Source organism: Lissotriton helveticus, chromosome 3_1 (genome assembly GCF_964261635.1).
Source record: "Lissotriton helveticus chromosome 3_1, aLisHel1.1, whole genome shotgun sequence".
Lineage (NCBI taxonomy): Eukaryota > Metazoa > Chordata > Amphibia > Caudata > Salamandridae > Lissotriton > Lissotriton helveticus.
In genome coordinates this window covers 461112076-461130916 of record NC_136061.1, presented here as the reverse complement: position 1 = coordinate 461130916, position 18841 = coordinate 461112076, and the positions used below count along the sequence as shown (strand labels likewise).

Below are 18841 nucleotides of genomic sequence, written 5' to 3'. Positions count from 1 at the left end.
CCGCCCAAAGTGGGGGGTAGAACCAGTGGGGACCAGTTCCTGAGTACAGTAAGTGGTCTGGAGAGGGTCACAAAAGCGGTATGCCTTTGATGTTTTTCCTTCGTGAACCCTGACCTTCCTGGGGAGGAGGCTTGGCACCATGTCCCAGGATGTGCATTGTTTCAGGCCCCCGAGAGTGGCAAGCTCTCGACCCAGGGGTCAAGATACATGTCTGGGGTGGCAGCCTTGGCTGCCACTCAGTCATGTCACTGGGAGTTGGTCAAGTTTCAGGGGGCATCTCTTAGATGCCCTCGGTCATGCATTTTACATTAAATCCCACACTGGCATCAGTGTGAGTTTAATGTGCTGAGAAGTTTGATACCAAACATCTCAGTCCTCCGTGTAGCTATTATGGTGCTGTGGAGTTCTTAATGACAACCTCCCAGCAACATATACTCTTAATGGCAGCACTGCACTTACAGTTCCCAGGAATTGACCTGGATACTGCAGTGGTACAGGGCTCATGCACCTGTAACCTCACCACTGGCATAGGGCACCCAGCTAGTGGGGTGACTGATGTATGCCAGGGCAGTGCTTTGTGGGCATGACACACAGGGATGTGTGTCATGTTGACGCTTTGTGTTGTTCTGCACCAAGACACGCAGCCTGCCAAGGCAGTGTGTGTGTGTGTCAGGGCACCGGGCCTCTAAGGGTGGCACAATAAGTGCTGCAGCCCTTAGGGGCCTTCTCTGGGCACAGTGCCCTGGGTACCTAGGGAACCATTTACCAGGGGCTGACATGTGGCCAGAGATGCCAATTGGGTTTAGGCTTTAATGCAGTTTTAGAGAAGGAACACAGGTCCTGGGTACCTGATTGGCAGGAGCCCAGGGTACACTTAGTCAAAGCACATCAGCAATACAGCAAAAAGTGGGGATATACCATGCAAGAAAGAGGGCACTTTCTCACAGCATGCACCCTGTCAAGCAGACTGCGTTGGCAGCTCTGCAGACACAGTTTGCATGGGCTCCTATGGGTGGCACAATACATGCTGCAGCCCCTAGGATACCCCTGCTATAACAATGCTCTAGGGGAGGAGCTACGAAAGCGACCACGATGGCCGCGTAAGTCCTAGGCTCCCGAGACCCCCGCCGCCCAGGGTGTCATCCTGTTGATCATCCTGAGTTCTGGCTGCAGGCATCGATGCGGGCAGTGAAGCGGTGCTGAGCGCTTTGATCGGGGCTCCGATCGGCAGTGTGGTGCGGGAGAGAGAGGCCCCGGAAGATTGCGGCCTAGACATTTGTAAGCCGGGGACTCGAGTGAGAGTTGAGCCCCGGCTGCAATTGATCAATAGCGGGACCGAAACCGGAAGTCACCGGCTCGGTCCCATGAAAGTTTCTGCCTCACTCCCGATGCCCCCCCGGAGCTGTTTGCGGGTGCGGAGCCATAGTTGGGCTAGCGCAATAGCGCGCATCGGTTGAGCTGGGCCCCCCCCCTTTTCCTTCTCCAGTGCATGTTCCCGGACAGCAGCTGGGGAGGCTGAGCTCGCCGAGGCTCAAGCAGGCTTTGCCCGTAGCGTGCTGGGGCCTGGAGGACTCTGCAGCAGCCGGCAACCTTACTTACCTCTCCTATAAGGCTGGGTGCTGCTGTTGTGCTGCTTCCCTTGCTGGATAAGGCATTTTGACCCTCCCCTCTCCATGGACGAACATTAAGGTGGCAGGTTTATTGGGCGCCTGGAGGTCGGAGGTGCCTGTTTTAATTGCTGCGGCGCATCCTGGAGGGGAGCAGCGATTGAGCACGTAACAGACCTTGGATAAGGGTTAATGGTGCGGGCACTAGCGAAGACCTGATGGCATCATGCATCAAATTGAACTCGGAGCATGATAGACCGCCCGCAGGAGTGGGGTTCGATGGGGCCTGAAGGACTGTTGCCGCTCCTAGTTGTTAAGTCAGGCACGGATTGCCTCGTTGCATTGGTCTCAAAGGTGTGCCCATCTTGCGCTTCGTTCCTGGATTGCGTCTTCCGTGGTGGGAGCGCTGTGGAGGCTTGGATTGCTTTACACTGTTGACAAAATGGCGACGAAGCCCAAGACCGAAAAGCAACAATCAAAGGCACCCAGGGGACCCAAGTATACCCAAACCAACAAGCTGGACCGCTACACGCAACCTAGGGGATCGCCATCTGGCACCGGGAAGTCCCAGGATGTAGGTGGGGAGACGTCGACTACCACAGGTGATCCCACGCTGAAGGATGTGATGGTGGCGATTGAGGGGGTGCGAGCCTTCCTGGGTAAGAAGATGGAGTCCCTGGATCATAAACTGGACACGGTGACGATAGAGGTTAACTTAATCCGTGCAGACCTCACTAAAACCAGCTTAAAGGTGAAATCCCTGGACATTAAAACGACCAGTCTCACGGATGATGTGGCCTCGCTGCAGCAAGAAGTTCGTGATCTCAAAACTGCCAGTGATGTCGCGGGTCGCAAGTTGGACGAATACGAAGGGAGGGCCTGTAGAAACAACATGTGTATTATTGGTGTGCCTGAAAAGGCTGAGGGACAGGCCACCAACCTTTTGTTGAAGACATCATTCTCAACCATTTGAAGCCCCGAGGCCTTGGGAATTTTTTAACGGTGGAAAGAGCGCACAGAGTTCCGGGTGGGAGACCGCGTCCTGGGGCCCCACCCTGGCCTATGATTGCGAGGGTGCTTTACTTTAGGGATAGAGACACTATCCTGCAAGCATCCTGGAATGGAGGTCCTCTTCAGTATGAAAACTCTGCTCTCAGTTTTGTCCCAGACTTTACACAAGCAGTTCAGAAACAGCGACAAACCTTCATGGGCATCAAGAGGAGACTCCGAGACAAAGGACTAAAGTACGCCATGCTGTATCTTGCCAAGTTGAGAGTGGAGCATGCTGGGAGAGCTTTTTTCTTTGACATTCCCGAGGTTGCAGCGGACTGGCTGGACATGGTTTATCCTCGGGATGAGCGACAGTGACGGAGCGGTGATGAAGACGAGGTCACCCAAGAAAAAGAATTAAAACTTCTATTGCTGCAGGTGTGGTCGGGTTGGGTTGGGGTAGGGTGCGGGCTGGTGACTATTGAAATTCACTGATTGTCTGCATTGCTTAGATGGACCTGATAGTATTGCTGGGGCTGAGCGGGTAAATGGGGACCGTACTCCTCCTCAGAGTTACTCTTCGATAGTTTAGTGGATAGATTATGGGGCGACAGGCACACTGCGAGTTGGGGGCAGATGGATACCGTGAGCAGGGGTGCAGGGTGGGGGGTGGTTTGTTTTGGGATGGACTTTTTTGTTTTCTTTTGGTGTTGTTTGTTGTAGGCATTACATTTCAAGGCTTCACTCAGAATTGTAGCATGTTTAAGGTACAGGAACTGGAGAGGAGACTGACCCATTTCATGTTTTATGATGGGGGTAGGGGGCTGATGGTGTTAAGCTGGAATGTTAATGCGTTGGGGGAGAAAATTAAGCGTGGTGTGGGTCTTCAGTTTCTTAGACGTCACGCCCCGGATGTGGTCCTGCTTCAGGAGACGCATTTAGTGGGTAACTCATGCAGGGCAATGCATATAATGGGGTTCCGATTGGTGGCGCATGCGGGTTTCACTTCTGGGTCCAGGGGGGTGGGGATTTTGATTAAGAAAATGCTCCCGATGGGGATTGATTCGGTTACTGTGGATGATAGGGGCAGATATTTAGGAATATCGGGCCGTTGGGAGGGGCATATCCTATCCGTGATGTCGGTATACGTTCCCCCGGGTATGCAGGCAACCACATTTGTAGATTTAGGGAAAACCCTTCTGGATTTCCCGAGGAGTCTTTTGATTTTGGGAGGTGATTTTAATGCTGTGGTATCGGGTACTATGGACAGGCATCCCCCTAGAGATACGGGGCGGGCGAAAAGATGGCTTCCCGAGTTCATGGAAGCGTTGGGTTTGATTGATAGTTGGAGACTGCTTCATCTGGGCCAGCGACAGTTCACCTTCTGGTCTGGCGCGCATGGTAGTCTTTCCCGTATAGATCACTGTTTAGTGCCGGCGGCTCTGGCGTATGGCATCACCAAGGCTGAGCACCTGGCTAGAGGTATATCGGATCATTCGCCGGTCTGGCTCAGGTTTGACATCAGACCGGACTAGGGCGGCAGTATAGCTCCCATTAATCCATGGTACATGCGCAATCCTACGGTCCGTAGGGACTTGTTGAAGGCATTAGAACATTATTTTCAGGAGAATGAGGGATCAGTATCACTGTGGGAGGCCTTTAAGGTGGTAATAAGAGGCCAGGCCTTTTCGCTAATCGCAGGGGAAAAGAAGGATCGGAATGCAGAAGTGGTGAACATAGAATCTGAAATTACTAAGATTGAGGCGGACTTGGAGCAGGAGGTATCACGGGCCAAACTGCATGTTCTGCATCTAAAGCAACTTGAGTATAAAGCGTTAGTCACTGATAGTTCCAAGGCCTTAAGTAGAGAGCAGCAGGGCCGGCTGTATGATGTCGGAGATAAGGCTGGGAAGCTTATGGCCTGGCTGGATAAAAAAGATAGGGCGGACCGGGTGGGTCCAGAACTGGAGACGGCAGAGGGAGCGAGAATAACAGACCCCCGGGGTATAGTGGAGGCTTTTGCGGACTACTTTCGTACAGTGAACACCTCGGTTGCGTGGCGGCCGGAAGACGACTCCCACTTGCTGTTGCGGGATATCCAACTCCCAGGCCTGACTAAGGAAGACCGCGATTTTATGGACGGTGCCCTCACTGCCGATGAGGAGGCCCTATCAGTGCGCTCCTTACACTCAGGTAAGGCGCTGGGACCTAATGGACTCTCGATTGAGTCATATAAGCTTAGACCCGATAGGATTGCTTCCTATCTCAGAGATATGTTTGTGGCAGCACGAGAACAGGGGATATTACCATATGATCAGAGAGTGGCATCTATAGTGGTTATCCATAAGGACGGTAAACCGAAAACTGAGTGTGCCTCGTATAGGCCTATTTCGTTATTAAACGCAGAACCCAAGATTCTTGCTAAATTATTGTCAAATCGAATTGTCAAGGTTATTAGTGGACTGATACATGCCGATCAGTCTGGTTTTATTCCCCATAGGAATATGGCATTGAATCTTCATAGGTTGCACGGAGTGTTAGCCAGGGCCCATACCCTGGGGGAACAAGCTATAATATAGTCACTAGACGTGACAATGGCCTTTGATACGATATAATGGCCTTATTTGTGGGCGGTCTTGACTAAGTTTGGATTCGGACTGGAGTTTATTAGTTGGGTAAAACTGTTATATACTGAACCTCTTGCGCAAGTGGTAGTTAATAACCGAGTTTCGGCAGCGTTTGGTCTGGGAAGGGGCACCCGACAGGGATGTCCTCTTTCCCCCCTTCTGTTCTCGCTGGCACTCGAACCTTTGGCAGCCTGGATCCGCTGGGAGCCTTCCATTCGGGGTATTCGGTGGTTTCCGCAGATAGAGGACCGGATTTCTCTGTATGTGGACGAAATTTTACTCTATTTAACATCACCCAGAAAGTCCTTAAATGTCGTCTGTGATGTTCTGGTCTCGTACAGTAGGAATTCGGGGCTTACTAAAATTGGGGGGAGTCCTATTTATATGTTCTGAGTGGCGACACCCAGATTCCCCCACGTAATTGCCCGATTCAAGTCGCTACTGATGGATTTAAGTATCTGGGGATTTTTATTTCACTGGATCCCAAACTTCGATACGATAGGAACCTGCTTACCCCATTGGTCAGATTGAAGAGCGACGTGGACAGCTGGAGGAAGCTGCCTCTTTCCCTGTTGGAAAGGGCAGCACTCTTTAAGATGATGTCCCTACCTCTCTTTCTTTCACCCTCTAGAACACATTAGATATAGTCCCAGCCAGTTATTTCCGAGAGGTGGAAGGGGTGCAACGTAGATTATTATGGGAAGGCAGATCACGAATCGCTCTGGCTAAATTGACGTTACCATGGTATGACGGTGGTATTGCCCTCCCAGACATCAGGAGATATTACTGGGCCTCTCAATTGGCGGCAATAAACCAAGGTATGTATGGGCCTGGCTTAGATCCTGGATACGCAATGGATAGATGGTAACTCCCAGGTGGTAACTGCAATAGAGCTTTATACGCCAAGTCGGCAGGGAGAAGTTTGACAGGACCCACTAGTGTGGCAGTCAGGATATGGCACAACGCCGCTAATTCTTTGGGATGGAGAGGCCGCCTTACGCTGGCCACTCCGCTGTTTGACTCAGAGAAACTTGGCAAGCTTTGGAACATGAAAGGTTTCGATAAGTGGGATTTGATAGGAATTGCTAGGATTGGTGATATCTAGGTCAAGGGCAGGATCAAAACATTTGCTGAACTATAGGCCGAGTTTGAGTTAAATGATGCAGAGTATTTCCGCTACGCGCAGGTCAGAAATGCGTTGTGCTCGGCGGTACCTGTGGAGGAGGACATACCTGGAGGCCTCGCCATTGGAGGATAGAATATTGGACAAGCATTTGCCTGAGAAAACTATTTCCCTCATTTATAAGAAGTTGATCAATCTTAGAGCAGATCTCCTGTCTGACTTAAGAGATAAATGGATGAGGGAGGGTATTGAACTAGACGACGAGGACTGGCAGTCGGCTGTTTCCTCCCCGAATGAGGTTGCGATCCCAGCTTGATTGCGGCTAGTCCAGTTGAAAATAGTACATAGGGTATATGTCACAGGTCCACGCTTGGTCCGGATGGGGCTATCTGACGAGGGTTTGTGTAGGTGAGGATGTGGGCAGGTGGGCACATTTCTTCATATCCTCTGGGAGTGTCACTATATGGTGGATTATTGGAGTTCGATACATTATGTTATACGAGAGGTACTGGAGGTCACGGCGTCGCTGGGGGCGAGGAGATGCCTCCTTAATATTTGGGAACCTACAGACCTGCACACAGCGCAGACTAGGTGGACCACTCTGGGGGCAATGATAGCAAAACGAAATATAGCACAACAGTGGGGAGCCAAACAACCGCCCACGCTTGAGGGATGGAAGGAAAGTATGGACTGGTGTACGTTCCGGGACAAGACCGTTTATCTTGCCAGGGGCCGACCCCGGAAATGGATGACTGTTTGGGCTTCGTGGAATCGATATAGGGGGGAGATCTGTGTGCCTCCAGTTGACTCACTGCCAGATTTACTTGCGTCACCGTGACCCTTGAATGTAAAATATTGTGACCCCCCCCTCCTCTCTTCTCATATTGTCCGGAACATTATTGATATGTTGTAGTGATATGTGGGAAAGTTTAATCTCTGTACTGTACACCTATTGAAATGCCTTGTGTTAATAAAAAGAAATATAAAAAAAACCAATGCTCTAGGCACCTCAGTACCATATACTAGGGACTTCTAACGGTACCCCAGTATGCCAAATATGGAGTATACAAAGTATTTACCAGTAAATTTAGAGGAGAGAGCACTGTCACTGAGGTCGTGGTTACCAGGATCACAGTGAACTACACTCAAAACACACTGAAATCAGGCAGAAATTGGGGTATCTATACCAGCAAGATCCTACTTTCCTACAGTGAGCAGCTGGCCACTATGCAGGGCTCAAAAAGGCCACACATGAGGAAGGTGATAACCAAATTAGGGTCCCACTGAGGCATAATGAAAGGAGAAGGTGAGAACATATGTACAAAGCCAATCAGGAATCTATTTACAAGGGGTGACTTAAATAAAGAGGTTTGGTCTGGCAGACTCAGAAAAGCAGACAAATACCCTTTCAGGGTGACCAAAGCAGAGCCCTGCTGGATCAGGGTCAAAATAAAAAGCAAAACATCAGAAAAGGAAGCAGAAAGTGGGTCAATAGACTTTCTATACAATATATCACATATGTGTTTCATCGAGCGAGAGCCCCTTTGGAAACTCCAGTCCACAAAACTGCTGACACTGCATGTTCTTGCCGAAGGCGAACAGATCTAATCAAGTGTAGGAGGCTGGCTTAGTATATAGTGCACACTTATTCAAGTGATGCACCTTGCACTAATCCAGGCAACCCTTATGGTGGTTTTAGTGGTCTTTGATAACCACAGAATGTTCTCAAATGTCTAGTTGCATAGAGCAGCCTTCAGGCTGATCTTAAAGGATGTAGTGTAGATTAGATTAAATGAAACGCACAGTGCTTAGCAAAAATCAGTCTATTTATTACAACACAATATCACAATCGCATTGATATATCTCCTACCTGGAGATATCAGACAATACACAAAAATACTTCAAATGCAATCAGGTAGGTAGCACAAAATAGAGTGGTTCCCAGGGGGGAGATTAAACCATATAGTAAGAAAATGGAATACGAACTGCAAAGGAGAACGGGACTTGGACTAGAAGCCCAGAGGAGGCGGGGACACAAGGAATCATCCAAGGTAAGTACCGAGGAACCCCACGAGGCTGTGTGCAGAGTGGGAACACAGCTGCATGCCCAATAGAAGTCAATGGAGAAGTTGTAGTAAGATAATTAAAGGGTTACAACAACTCTGGGATGTTCCAATGTCCTTTTTCCACATTCACATCAGAGCAAGAACCAGGGGGTCACTGGGTCACACTGGAGTAAGGTAGGCACCTAATGTCCCCTACAAAGCAGTCGGGTGGCGCTGGCAAGCGCCCCCCTCCGCCCAATACACTAAGTCCTGTCTGGGAGGTGGTCACAGCCCCCTGTGACAGGAAACCTATTGTTCTATCTTACCCTGCCCGAGCTTAGCTCAGCAATAGGAGTGCAGAATTAGGTCTGTGGTCAGTAGCAGCACTAGCTTGCTTGCAGACCCTGAAAGACTGTAACCAGGAGTACGGGCGTCGGGGGGGGGGGGGGGGGGGGGGGTTCCCTAAGGAAGCCCCCCAGTAGATGGGATCATACTTCCAAACCGGGAATCGGTGTTGTGGGATGATTCCAACATGTTCGATACCAAACAGGACAGGGTATGTGCATCCACTATATAGTCAGACATCTCGCAATGACTGATGTCTTTTATGTGTAGCAAAATGGCTGACCGCACTTACAAAGCCTGAAGAATCGACTACAGGGGTTTGTAGGGGTGTTCTGCTCATGCAGGGACACCCTCAAACTTATAACCAAGCTCCCTGCCTTCAGAACTGAAAGGCCTGCCATAGGGGTGACTTAACGTTTTTAAGTGTACTAACATCGTATATAAGAAAACATATCTCTTTTGTGAGAGGGTCAAGCACTAACTTACACAGTCTGCAATGGAAGACCTGTAGTTACAGTTTGAGTGGTCTCTCAAGGGTGGCACACTACATGCTGCAGCCCATGGGAGACCATGGTGTACCTATGCCCTGGGTACCTTAGAACCATATACTAGGGTCTTACAAGGGTACACCAGTAGCCAATTGTGGAGGTACAGAAGTACATACCATGCTCAATCTACAGTGGGAGCACAGTGACTGGGGTCTTGATTCGCAGGATCCCAGTCAGACTAGTCAATAAAACATACCGACACCAGCAAAAAGTGGGTGTTACCATGAAAGCAGGTCCTACTTTCCTACACGGATGTTATCCTTCAGGGCTGCACTTAGTTTGACTCTGGAATGTGGGGGAATCTTAGGCTTTCTTCATTCATGCAAGGACTTTTAGCCACATGGGATTAAGATGCAGAGTCTCTGGAATAAGTCCTGGGACTATTTCCAAACCAGATAACTCTAAAAGCTGCTGAATTTGAAGTGCCACGGAAGCTAATGAAACTGTAAGTACAGTCATCAGTATCAAGTGGTGCAAGTAACTGTGTCTAGCGCCAGTCACCTGAGTCCAATTACGATACAGCCCAAGTCACTAGAACTCTAGCTAACTAATTTAGGACCCAACTGACTCCTATCACTCAGCTATTGTATACAATCAGCACCCACTCTTCGGTCCCAGGGCTACCTTTATCTTCTGGGATCCTGCTATCAAAATGTACTAGTCCAGGTTGTGATTTTTCTGTGGTGGGGGCACCAAAGGACCACACACTCAGAGAGTTAGGATCTTGATTGTGATTGAAAATGTGAATACATGGTTCAGGACCATCGGGATGACTTTCTTAATTCAGTAAACTAGAATCCATGCTGAGGGTGTGAAGATGGAATCTGAATGGTCTTTCTGGGACAGGGTGGGAGCTATACAGGCACCCTATTGGAAACATGCTTGCCATCTCTTTTAAGACAGTTGAAATTGCATCACCACAACCCAGACATTGCAGTGCGTTGTTCTTTCTTCCATATTGACGGCTCGGTTGAGGGCATCTAAGAAACTTCGGTAAGATGAGATATTCTACACAAATACTCGCAAGTCAGTTAGGCCTTGTGTAGTTCTTACCAGTATCAACTGGAGTCCTCCTTTCAGGTACAGTCCAGATGCTTTGTGCATGCAGAAGAACGTATAATTTCTTCATAGGTAACAAAAGAAAGGCTTCATGCAGGGTTCCAGTCATAGGGCTAGAATGGACACTAAATTGCATCCCAGCAATTACAGACATCCTGAATGTCCAGATTATCTATGAATTCTGGTTTAAGGAGGCAAGGATGTATCCTCTTTTAATGGTTAGGATGAGAAAGAAGTTTCAATTAGAAGTCTGCTTTATTCAAAAGTGTAAACTCTCCTCTAATCCCCTGGAAGAGCATCTTCCTGTTGTTGTCTGGTTCGCCTAGGCTCTGGAGCTAAGAGACACTTCATTAGTTAGACTGCTTTGGACTGATCAATTTAGCTTGCAGAATTTAGGTCCAACAGATATTCCCATCAGCTACATTCGCCTGGAAGACTAGAAAAATATAGGAAGAGCAATGGGCAGTTGTCACACAGGCAGGAAGAACACGGCTATATCAGAATGAATTTGCAGGGGGCCTCCTCCAGCCCACCAGTTACAACAGAAATGCCAGGCATTAGCAGATGCAATCAGGTAAGCCAAATATTGACAAAACCATACTATCTAAAGAAAATCCATCGCATGGGCTTCAAATGGACTTCAGCAGTCGCCAAGCCATGTCAACCACACAAATCACACATACACACACAGGGTTGCTTTAAAATATGTCCCTTGCATGATGAATACAAGGTATCGCAGTAATGGACCTTTAACTAGGAAGATTCATCAGGCTGAAGTAAAGTTTTAAAAAAAATTGAAAAAAACCTTGTGCCCTTGGAAAATCCATTTTCTGCCACATATTGGCAGGCACTGCGCAGCCTGGATATAGGCAGCACATGTTGGTGTACACTTTCGTTGCATCACAGTTATCAGAGCACTGTTTTGATTAGGAACAGCATAGGAAAAAGATGGTGTATATCCAGCATGATCACAGGTTTTCTGTCAAGGGGAGAAAAACACAAGGCTGACCAGCTTCATCAAGTCAGAGAGACAGTTTTGTTCTTTAAGTTTTGCTGCAAGTAGAAGCCAATGATTACTTCATAGCCTCAATTAGTCTGTTATACTCCACTTCATTCGTGGAACATCACACCTAGCAATAACAATCTGGCCCCTTTAACTGGTAGCAATAGAGCTAATAGAAAATATACCAATAGAAAAAAAAACAGAGAAGATGATTCAAATGAAAATCAACTGTGGAATACATGAAGAACCATGACAACAAATTACCATTTATCAAAATCTACATTTCTAATTTTGGGAAATGTGTGAGATGTACTAAACCTATTCATAAGATAATGTTGTACTAAATGATTTGGTCTGGAATTGTTGGTAATGCTATGAAGTGCTATATCTTACATGAATAAGTAGTTAAATGTTGTATCAATAATTTATTCTATGTTAAATTGTCTTCTATAGTCAAAAGCGACTGCACCATAAATTATAGGTCCCTATGATTTTCTCTCTTTGGCTCATACACTTTTTATGGGAGAGACAACCCTATCTGCCTATTACATTCCTTCCTATCGTCCGTCTCTTTTCTCTTTTCGTTCACCTACATGTTTTCCTTTACCTGGCTGCTGCTCCATCATTTCGATGCCCCTGTTGAGACCTTTCTGCCTCTTCTTCTCCCAGGCACCCTCTCTATGCTCGCTCAAATGGTTAGATCTGAGGCGGAACTAACAATCTGTCTTGAAACTGTTATCCTGCTCCTTAAAAGTTTTTTCTGGTATCTTTGGTAACTTGTAACTGATGTAAGTTTGCAACTATGTTGAACCTTATGTAAAGCGCTCTGATACCTTCGGGTCTAGCCAGCGCTATATAAAACTCTTTAAATAAATAAATATATAAATAAATAAATGAAAAGACTGTGCACACTAAGCTGTGTTAGCTTATCTGTTATTTCTATTGTGTACATAAAATTGGTTGTTTTTACCACAGACCTGTGATTATTTAAACATGACTATCGTTATTACAAAACATTCCACAAAATATTCATATGACAGCCATTAACTATCTAAAAACAAAGATTAGAGTTTCAGTGGGAATATCCTCATTCATATACATGTAGACAAAACAGAATTCTGCAGGGCAAAGCACCCACTGGGCTGAAGAAATGATAAAGACATGAAGGTCCAGAGCATATTAAAAGTGACAGTGGATTGAAGGATGCAAAGATACATCAGCTACTATTTGTCATGTGCAGAGTATCCCTTTTTGAGATGCTGTTCCTAGCAGGGAGAGTAATCCTTTTTAGGTCTCGCCTAGCAGCACGCATGTGCTACATAGGAAAAGACCTATAGCCATCGCTTCAGCTTTGCTACCAAAAACGTGCACGCATTCCATTGCTTTGAATGGGAACGCGTGCACGTGTGGCGATTTCGTTTCGGGAGCGAGCTTTGACACCATAATTTGTAATTAACTTGCAAACATATGATGCCCCTGCTCATTCCCAGAAGGGAAACAGGCGCAGGCCCCCTCCTGTCTTCCCTTCCCTTGCTGCCTCCTTCTTGAAAGTCGTGCGCGCGTGTTTGTTTTCTTTGCTTTTTTTCTTTTCTTTAAGAGCGCGCGCCTTGCGCGCTGTATATAATTAAATCTTTATTATTTCCTTTAAATGCGTACAGCGCGTTGCACAGCAGGGGCTTGGAAACAACACACCCATAAACTGGAAAGCCTCGGACGAACGTCACTGACACACAGAAACTACATACTTCCAAGGACTGCCATAGATTGGTTAGTACGCGCCTGCGCAAAGTGCGTTGCACAGCAGGGCCTTCAGTCACTCGATCAGGAATGCCACAAATGTGCGTCACTGACACGCACTGCTATGATTGCGGCTCTAGAATGCTGCAATACGTAAAAAGAAAAATACTCTCACGTTGGGGCACACCCAGCAAAATACTCCTAAACCCAATTGCTTCCTTTATTTTACCTGCGATGTTCATTACTGCTACATGAGCTGCCCGTAACAAACCGCGGCCACCACCACGATATACCCAGATAACCTGCATTTCATTGCCATCCGAACATCTCCAGCTGTTCCACCGTATCCAGGGCTGTGCTCAATTGTTGCCAATTACTGTAGTAATCATGCCAGTGGGATGTAAAGGTAAGTTCCTTATTTGCAGGCACCAGTCATGTGGTACCGACTAAAACGAGCTTCTGTGTGTGTTTATATGCTAGTCTTGCACTTAGAACATTAGCAAATGGGCTGAATATTAGTGGTTCTTTTTATAGCGCCGCATTCCACTTTGAGCTCATCTCATAGCACTGCAAGTGCATGCTTACATTGCAAGGTTACAGTCTTAGGGTTATTGCTATCAGATGAACCACAAGATTACGCAAGGTATAATGGTGTACTCTCAAATGTTCTTCATATTAACTGTGGTGGGAAGGTCCCTCGCACAGGGTCACTGCTTTTAAATTATATATAATATGACATGCAAATTAATTAATGTTCAGGATCTATTCATTGAAATTCTTTTATTTAATTTTGTCGCATTAAATGTGATAGACATATAAATTAATCTGGATGATCTCACGTACCTTAGAATATGTCATCTGTTTGGTTATATTCAATATCACATAGTGCAAATTAATGTGCCTGAAGTCATATACTTGAATAGAATGTACTTAGGTTGCCAAGCTTTGGAAAAGCAAAAATGAATGGTGTAAGTCAAACAATTAACTTTCAGGTTTATATCGCTAGTGATGGCTCTCCTTGTCAGTGTGTTACCTAGAGGCCCTGGTTACGAGTGTGCCCCTCTGCACTTGCTCTTCTATTTCAAACACTTACTCCCATCACCAACCACCCTTGGTGCCCAATTGACATAAACCAGAGAGAAAGAAGATTGATGTCCATCTTTACTGGGCTATGTCTAGCCTAAAAACAATTCAGGTTCAGATCATACATTTGTTGGCCATGGCTAAACACTCATAAGGTTCCAAAGGCGAGACCTATTTGCTATGCCAATGCATGTTTACACTCTAACCATGTCTAAGAGCTGCTTCATGATACCTAGGAGTAATACTATTAAATGCGTCTACAATGGTAAACAGGTCAACGTTAATTAAATGTGTTAAGAAACATGAAAGCTGGAGTCAATCAGCCCCTGCAATGAAATTATACTACCTTGCAGCATAAGGTCACAGCAATGCTACAGAAAAAAACATGTTAGACTGCATTAAGCTATAAAACAACCTAGCACACTGAATATTGAAGATATGGTCAATTTTTTTCAGAATATGATGCAACTAATGAAATAATGCAACAAAGTGAGTTATAGCCCACATTTATCATTTCAGAAAATAGTAGCCATTTAAATCTCTGCAAAGGAAGTTAACTGCTACTCAGGAAATGGTAATAAACAATTTTGGATACTTACTAATTAATGTTTTCTCACTTAAACAGCTTGAACCAGGTGGTACCGTCATTCCACTAGCTACATATTTCTGGTTAAGAGAAAATGTAACAAACTAGAAGGCTTCCTTAAGGTATCACCTAAATTTACTTAAATTATTTATTTAAAGAGTTTTATTTAGCGCTGGCTAGACCCGAAGTTATCAGAGAGCTTCACATAAGGTTCAACATAGTTGCAAACTTACATCAGTTACAAGTTACCAAAGATACCAGTAAAAACTTTTAAGGAGCATGGAAGAAAAGGAAAATGGAGTGGGAAAAGGGGGAAGGGGAAAAGGGGGTAGGGTATAGATGCGACGGAGAGACGAAGGGAAAGCCTGCCCAAGGTCCGGCAGAGGGGGAATCCGCAGCGCATCTCCGCTCCAGCTATCAGGTCTCAAGATATGTCCAGTATTTTTTATGAATTAAAAAAAATCGACATGTCGCAAAAAATGTACAACATTACTGAAATTCAAAGGCTGGACGTCCTCCTAGATTAAAAAAAAAACTACAAACATCACCAAACTGTAACAAATAATAACAAAATGACAATGCAGTTAAAACCAAGCATGTATCACTTAAAAACAGGCACAGAATCTTTCACTTTCAATGTTTCTTCCAATCTCTCATAAGGTGCTTTCTACCCTAGAATATTGTTTATGTTAGTACTAAAAACGAAGACAAGCGCCTGTGCCGCAGACTCTCCAGAGCCGGCTTCCTATAAAAGTCAACGTAATGCATGCTAATACTGAAGGCTGCAACAGAAATGCATCGTCCAATGTGTGCTCTAATTGAGAATGAGATGCATTTACAGGTGGATGGTGTTTATGGTGTTTGATATAAGAAAATAAAAGTATTCATTATCTGCTGTGATCTACCAAACATGTTAGGTTTCCATAGGGTCATTCGTGAGCCTGCTTTCCACAAATAAGCAGCAAGTATGAGAAATAATCAAGTGATGGTTTTCTACTCTCTGTAAACTTCAAACGAAACCTCAAAAATCAAATAAAAAAACGTACCCGAAAGTTTCAGACACAGCCAAAAAATTGTACAAAATATTATATTTAAAATTGGAGTATTAGCTGTGATGCTACACTTTGCAATATAAAGAGTACCAATTACAGTTTCAATGTTAAACGTTAACATTAAATCAATTGTGAGCGATAAGTTGTGTTAGAAAGATTAAAGAGCAAAGGAGCTTTCAAGGCAACATGGACTATAATTATGATCAGCTTTCAAAATCAAATTAAATTAACAGTACTTACAAAGGGAAAGGAATTGGGCTGTAGCTGTTTCCAGGAAGCAGGTTTGCAAATATAGCTTTCATGGTAGATTTTTCTTTCACCTGACTGTCCGTCGACCCCTGCAGATGCCCATCGAACACATCTATAAGTGGAAAATACAGAAATGATCGCCATCCTTCTTGAGCTGCAGTGCTGGCAACTATAGGCACATTTGATATTGTACATAGTCAAAAGTACATTGTACATAGTGAAAAGTAGCGTCTGCAACCAGAGGGGGGGGGGTGGGGGGGCAGTGGGGCGGCTTTGGGGATGGAAAAAAAATGTGCCAGGAGTTACAAGCCGCTGCCACTCCTCCATCCCTGTCCCCGTCCTCCTCCTGTCTCCAGTCCCAGCCCGAAGCAGGAAAAAATCAGGCACCAAGGCTCCCCAGGCTGCAATGCAGCGTTCTGATAGGTCTGAGCGCTGTAGTTCGGGGCTCCGACGGAAACAGGGAGCTTGTGCGTATTCCTCACCAGGCAGGGTAATGAGCCTGGTGGGGAACATGCAAAGTGTGCATGACTGTTTGGCCGGCCCACAGCACTTGGGGAGTGCAAACCTCTCCTCCTCCTGCTTTGGTCAGCCCCACTACGGACTGCAATAGGAAAAATAAAATGAAAATAACAATACGTTATCATTTTATTTTTCCTTTAGAGCAGTGGGTCGACGCTCCTCGGCCTTAGGAAAGGAGCAGCCACTGATAAAGAATGTACACTGATTTGGTTGTACTCATATGTTATAGAACATGTTTTGTGCAGCATAAATAATGACCTCTGGAAGAAATCAGTTGTTTGTGCATGCCTCAAATAAATGGCTACGTTAGTCAATTTCAATGCAGTCAGCATAGGAAATAATGTCATGAGAGCTGTGCAATAGAGTGAATGATGGACCAAAACTGGGGAAGTACTTTTTTTTAAGCATGCTCCTCCAAAACCGATTTGCATTTCTTAATCTAAAAGTGTGCAGTCACTGCAGTGCTTGCCAAGGGTGGATAATGTTGCTAAATAATCTTGCTTGGTAAAAACTCCAGCAAGTAAATTGCATGCAGGTGGAGACTGCACAGATTTGGGTGCAGATCTTTGCCTTGTTGTTATGTTATGTTAACTGTTCTTGTAATGCGCATGGCTGCCTCAGCAACGGGGCGCCAAGCGCAGCCGGACGAGAGGTGTGTAGAGGAGAGCTAAATAGTGGATAAAAGCCAGGGTTTGATCAGTTTTCTAAAAGACTAATGATCCTGTGTACTCAGGGCCACAAGAGGAGCAGAGTTCCACAATATCGGGGCAACCCCTTGAAGGAACGCCCACCTGCTCTGCGCCTACGCACTCGGATAGTGCGGGCCAGATGATGATAAGCAGAGCGTAGGGCCCGCAAGGGGACATAGGCCGTGCACAGACCCTGGAGAATTAGGGGTCACTGACCATGAAGAATCTTATGCATGGTGCAGAGAGTTTTAAACTTAACTTTCTGTTCAATCGGGAGCCAGTGCAGACAAGGAACAAGGTTGGAGGTATGGCATTACCTAGGTAAGCCAAAAAGAGTAGGTGCAGCCGCATTCTGTACTCGTTGAAGTCGTTTGGTCACAGTTTTATTAGCCCCTAGTAACAGTCCATTGCAGTAATCTAACCGCGACTGCACTGCAGACTGGACTATTATTTGCCGAATCGGGGCATAAAAAAAAACCCAGAATGGGTTTAAGGCCCCGAAGAAGACCAAAGCATTGCCCGGCTACTTTTTTGGCATGAGGTCCCCATCTATAAATATCCCTAGGTTCTTAACCACAGTTTTAGGTAGGGGAGGGGGGCCCAACGCTGTGGGCCACCATTGACTGTCGCATTGATGAACAAGTTACTTACCTTCGGTAACGATATATCTGTAAGAAACAGTAGTTAGTATTAGATTCCTTACCTTAGAATATCCCCAGGCGTCAGTCTGGATCCGGAAACTTTTGCGTAGCAGTACCCCTGCGCGTCGGTAGGCGTCGTCTGCAGGCGTCCCCTGCGGCTCCGCGTCGTCGGCGTCGTGCGCCGTGATGATGTCGCTGGAGTATATAGACGCCGCCTCCGCGCGCTGACGTCAGTTCTTTGCACACAGCTTTTCCGCGCCAGAACACGCAGAGCCATGTGAGAACTAACACTGGTGCCATTTGAAACTAGGGCCCTGAAAGGGATGTCCTTAACCCTAGGTATCAGTTCGCAGAACGGGGAGGATGGGCGGGGCGGTAAGGAATCTAATACTAACTACTGTTTCTTACAGATATATCGTTACCGAAGGTAAGTAACTTGTTCATCTGAAAGAAACAGGTTAGTATTAGATTCCTTACCTTAGAATAGATACCCCCAGCAATACCAACCCCGGAGGTGGGTCTGCGAACCAATACAACCTACACCAGAAAGTCCTGGAGGACCGAACGGCCAAAAAAGCCGTCCCTCCGGACTTGACTGTCCAGGCAGTAGTGCCTCGCAAAGGTGTGCAGCGAGGCCCACGTAGCCGCCTGGCAAATGTCCTGCAAGGGGACTCCCCGGCCCAGGGCAGTAGAAGCCGCCGTAGCCCGAGTGGAATGGGCCCTCAGCCCAACAGGAGGCTCCTTCCGAGCCAAAGAGTAGCATGCTTTGATGCACAGGACGACCCACCGAGAGATGGTTCGTTTCTGTACCGCCCTTCCCTTCTTCTCACCCACGTAGCCAACAAACAGTTGGTCATCCACCCGGAACTGGCGTGTGCGATCCATGTAAAATGAAAGCGCACGTTTTGGGTCCAGACGATGGAGCCGCTCTTCATCCT

General features: G+C 46.5%; 1 protein-coding gene across 5 annotated transcripts in view; it reads right to left on the bottom strand.

The window, feature by feature from the left end:
• The window catches only part of PIKFYVE (phosphoinositide kinase, FYVE-type zinc finger containing), a 2266845-nt gene that overhangs the window by 748549 nt on the left and 1499455 nt on the right, over positions 1-18841 (bottom strand). For all 5 annotated transcript variants that reach the window (XM_078680343.1, XM_078680347.1, XM_078680342.1 and 2 more), the window contains one exon: positions 16046-16166. In XM_078680343.1, the coding sequence (XP_078536469.1) occupies positions 16046-16166 (121 nt within the window). The remainder of the gene's footprint in view (positions 1-16045; positions 16167-18841) is intronic.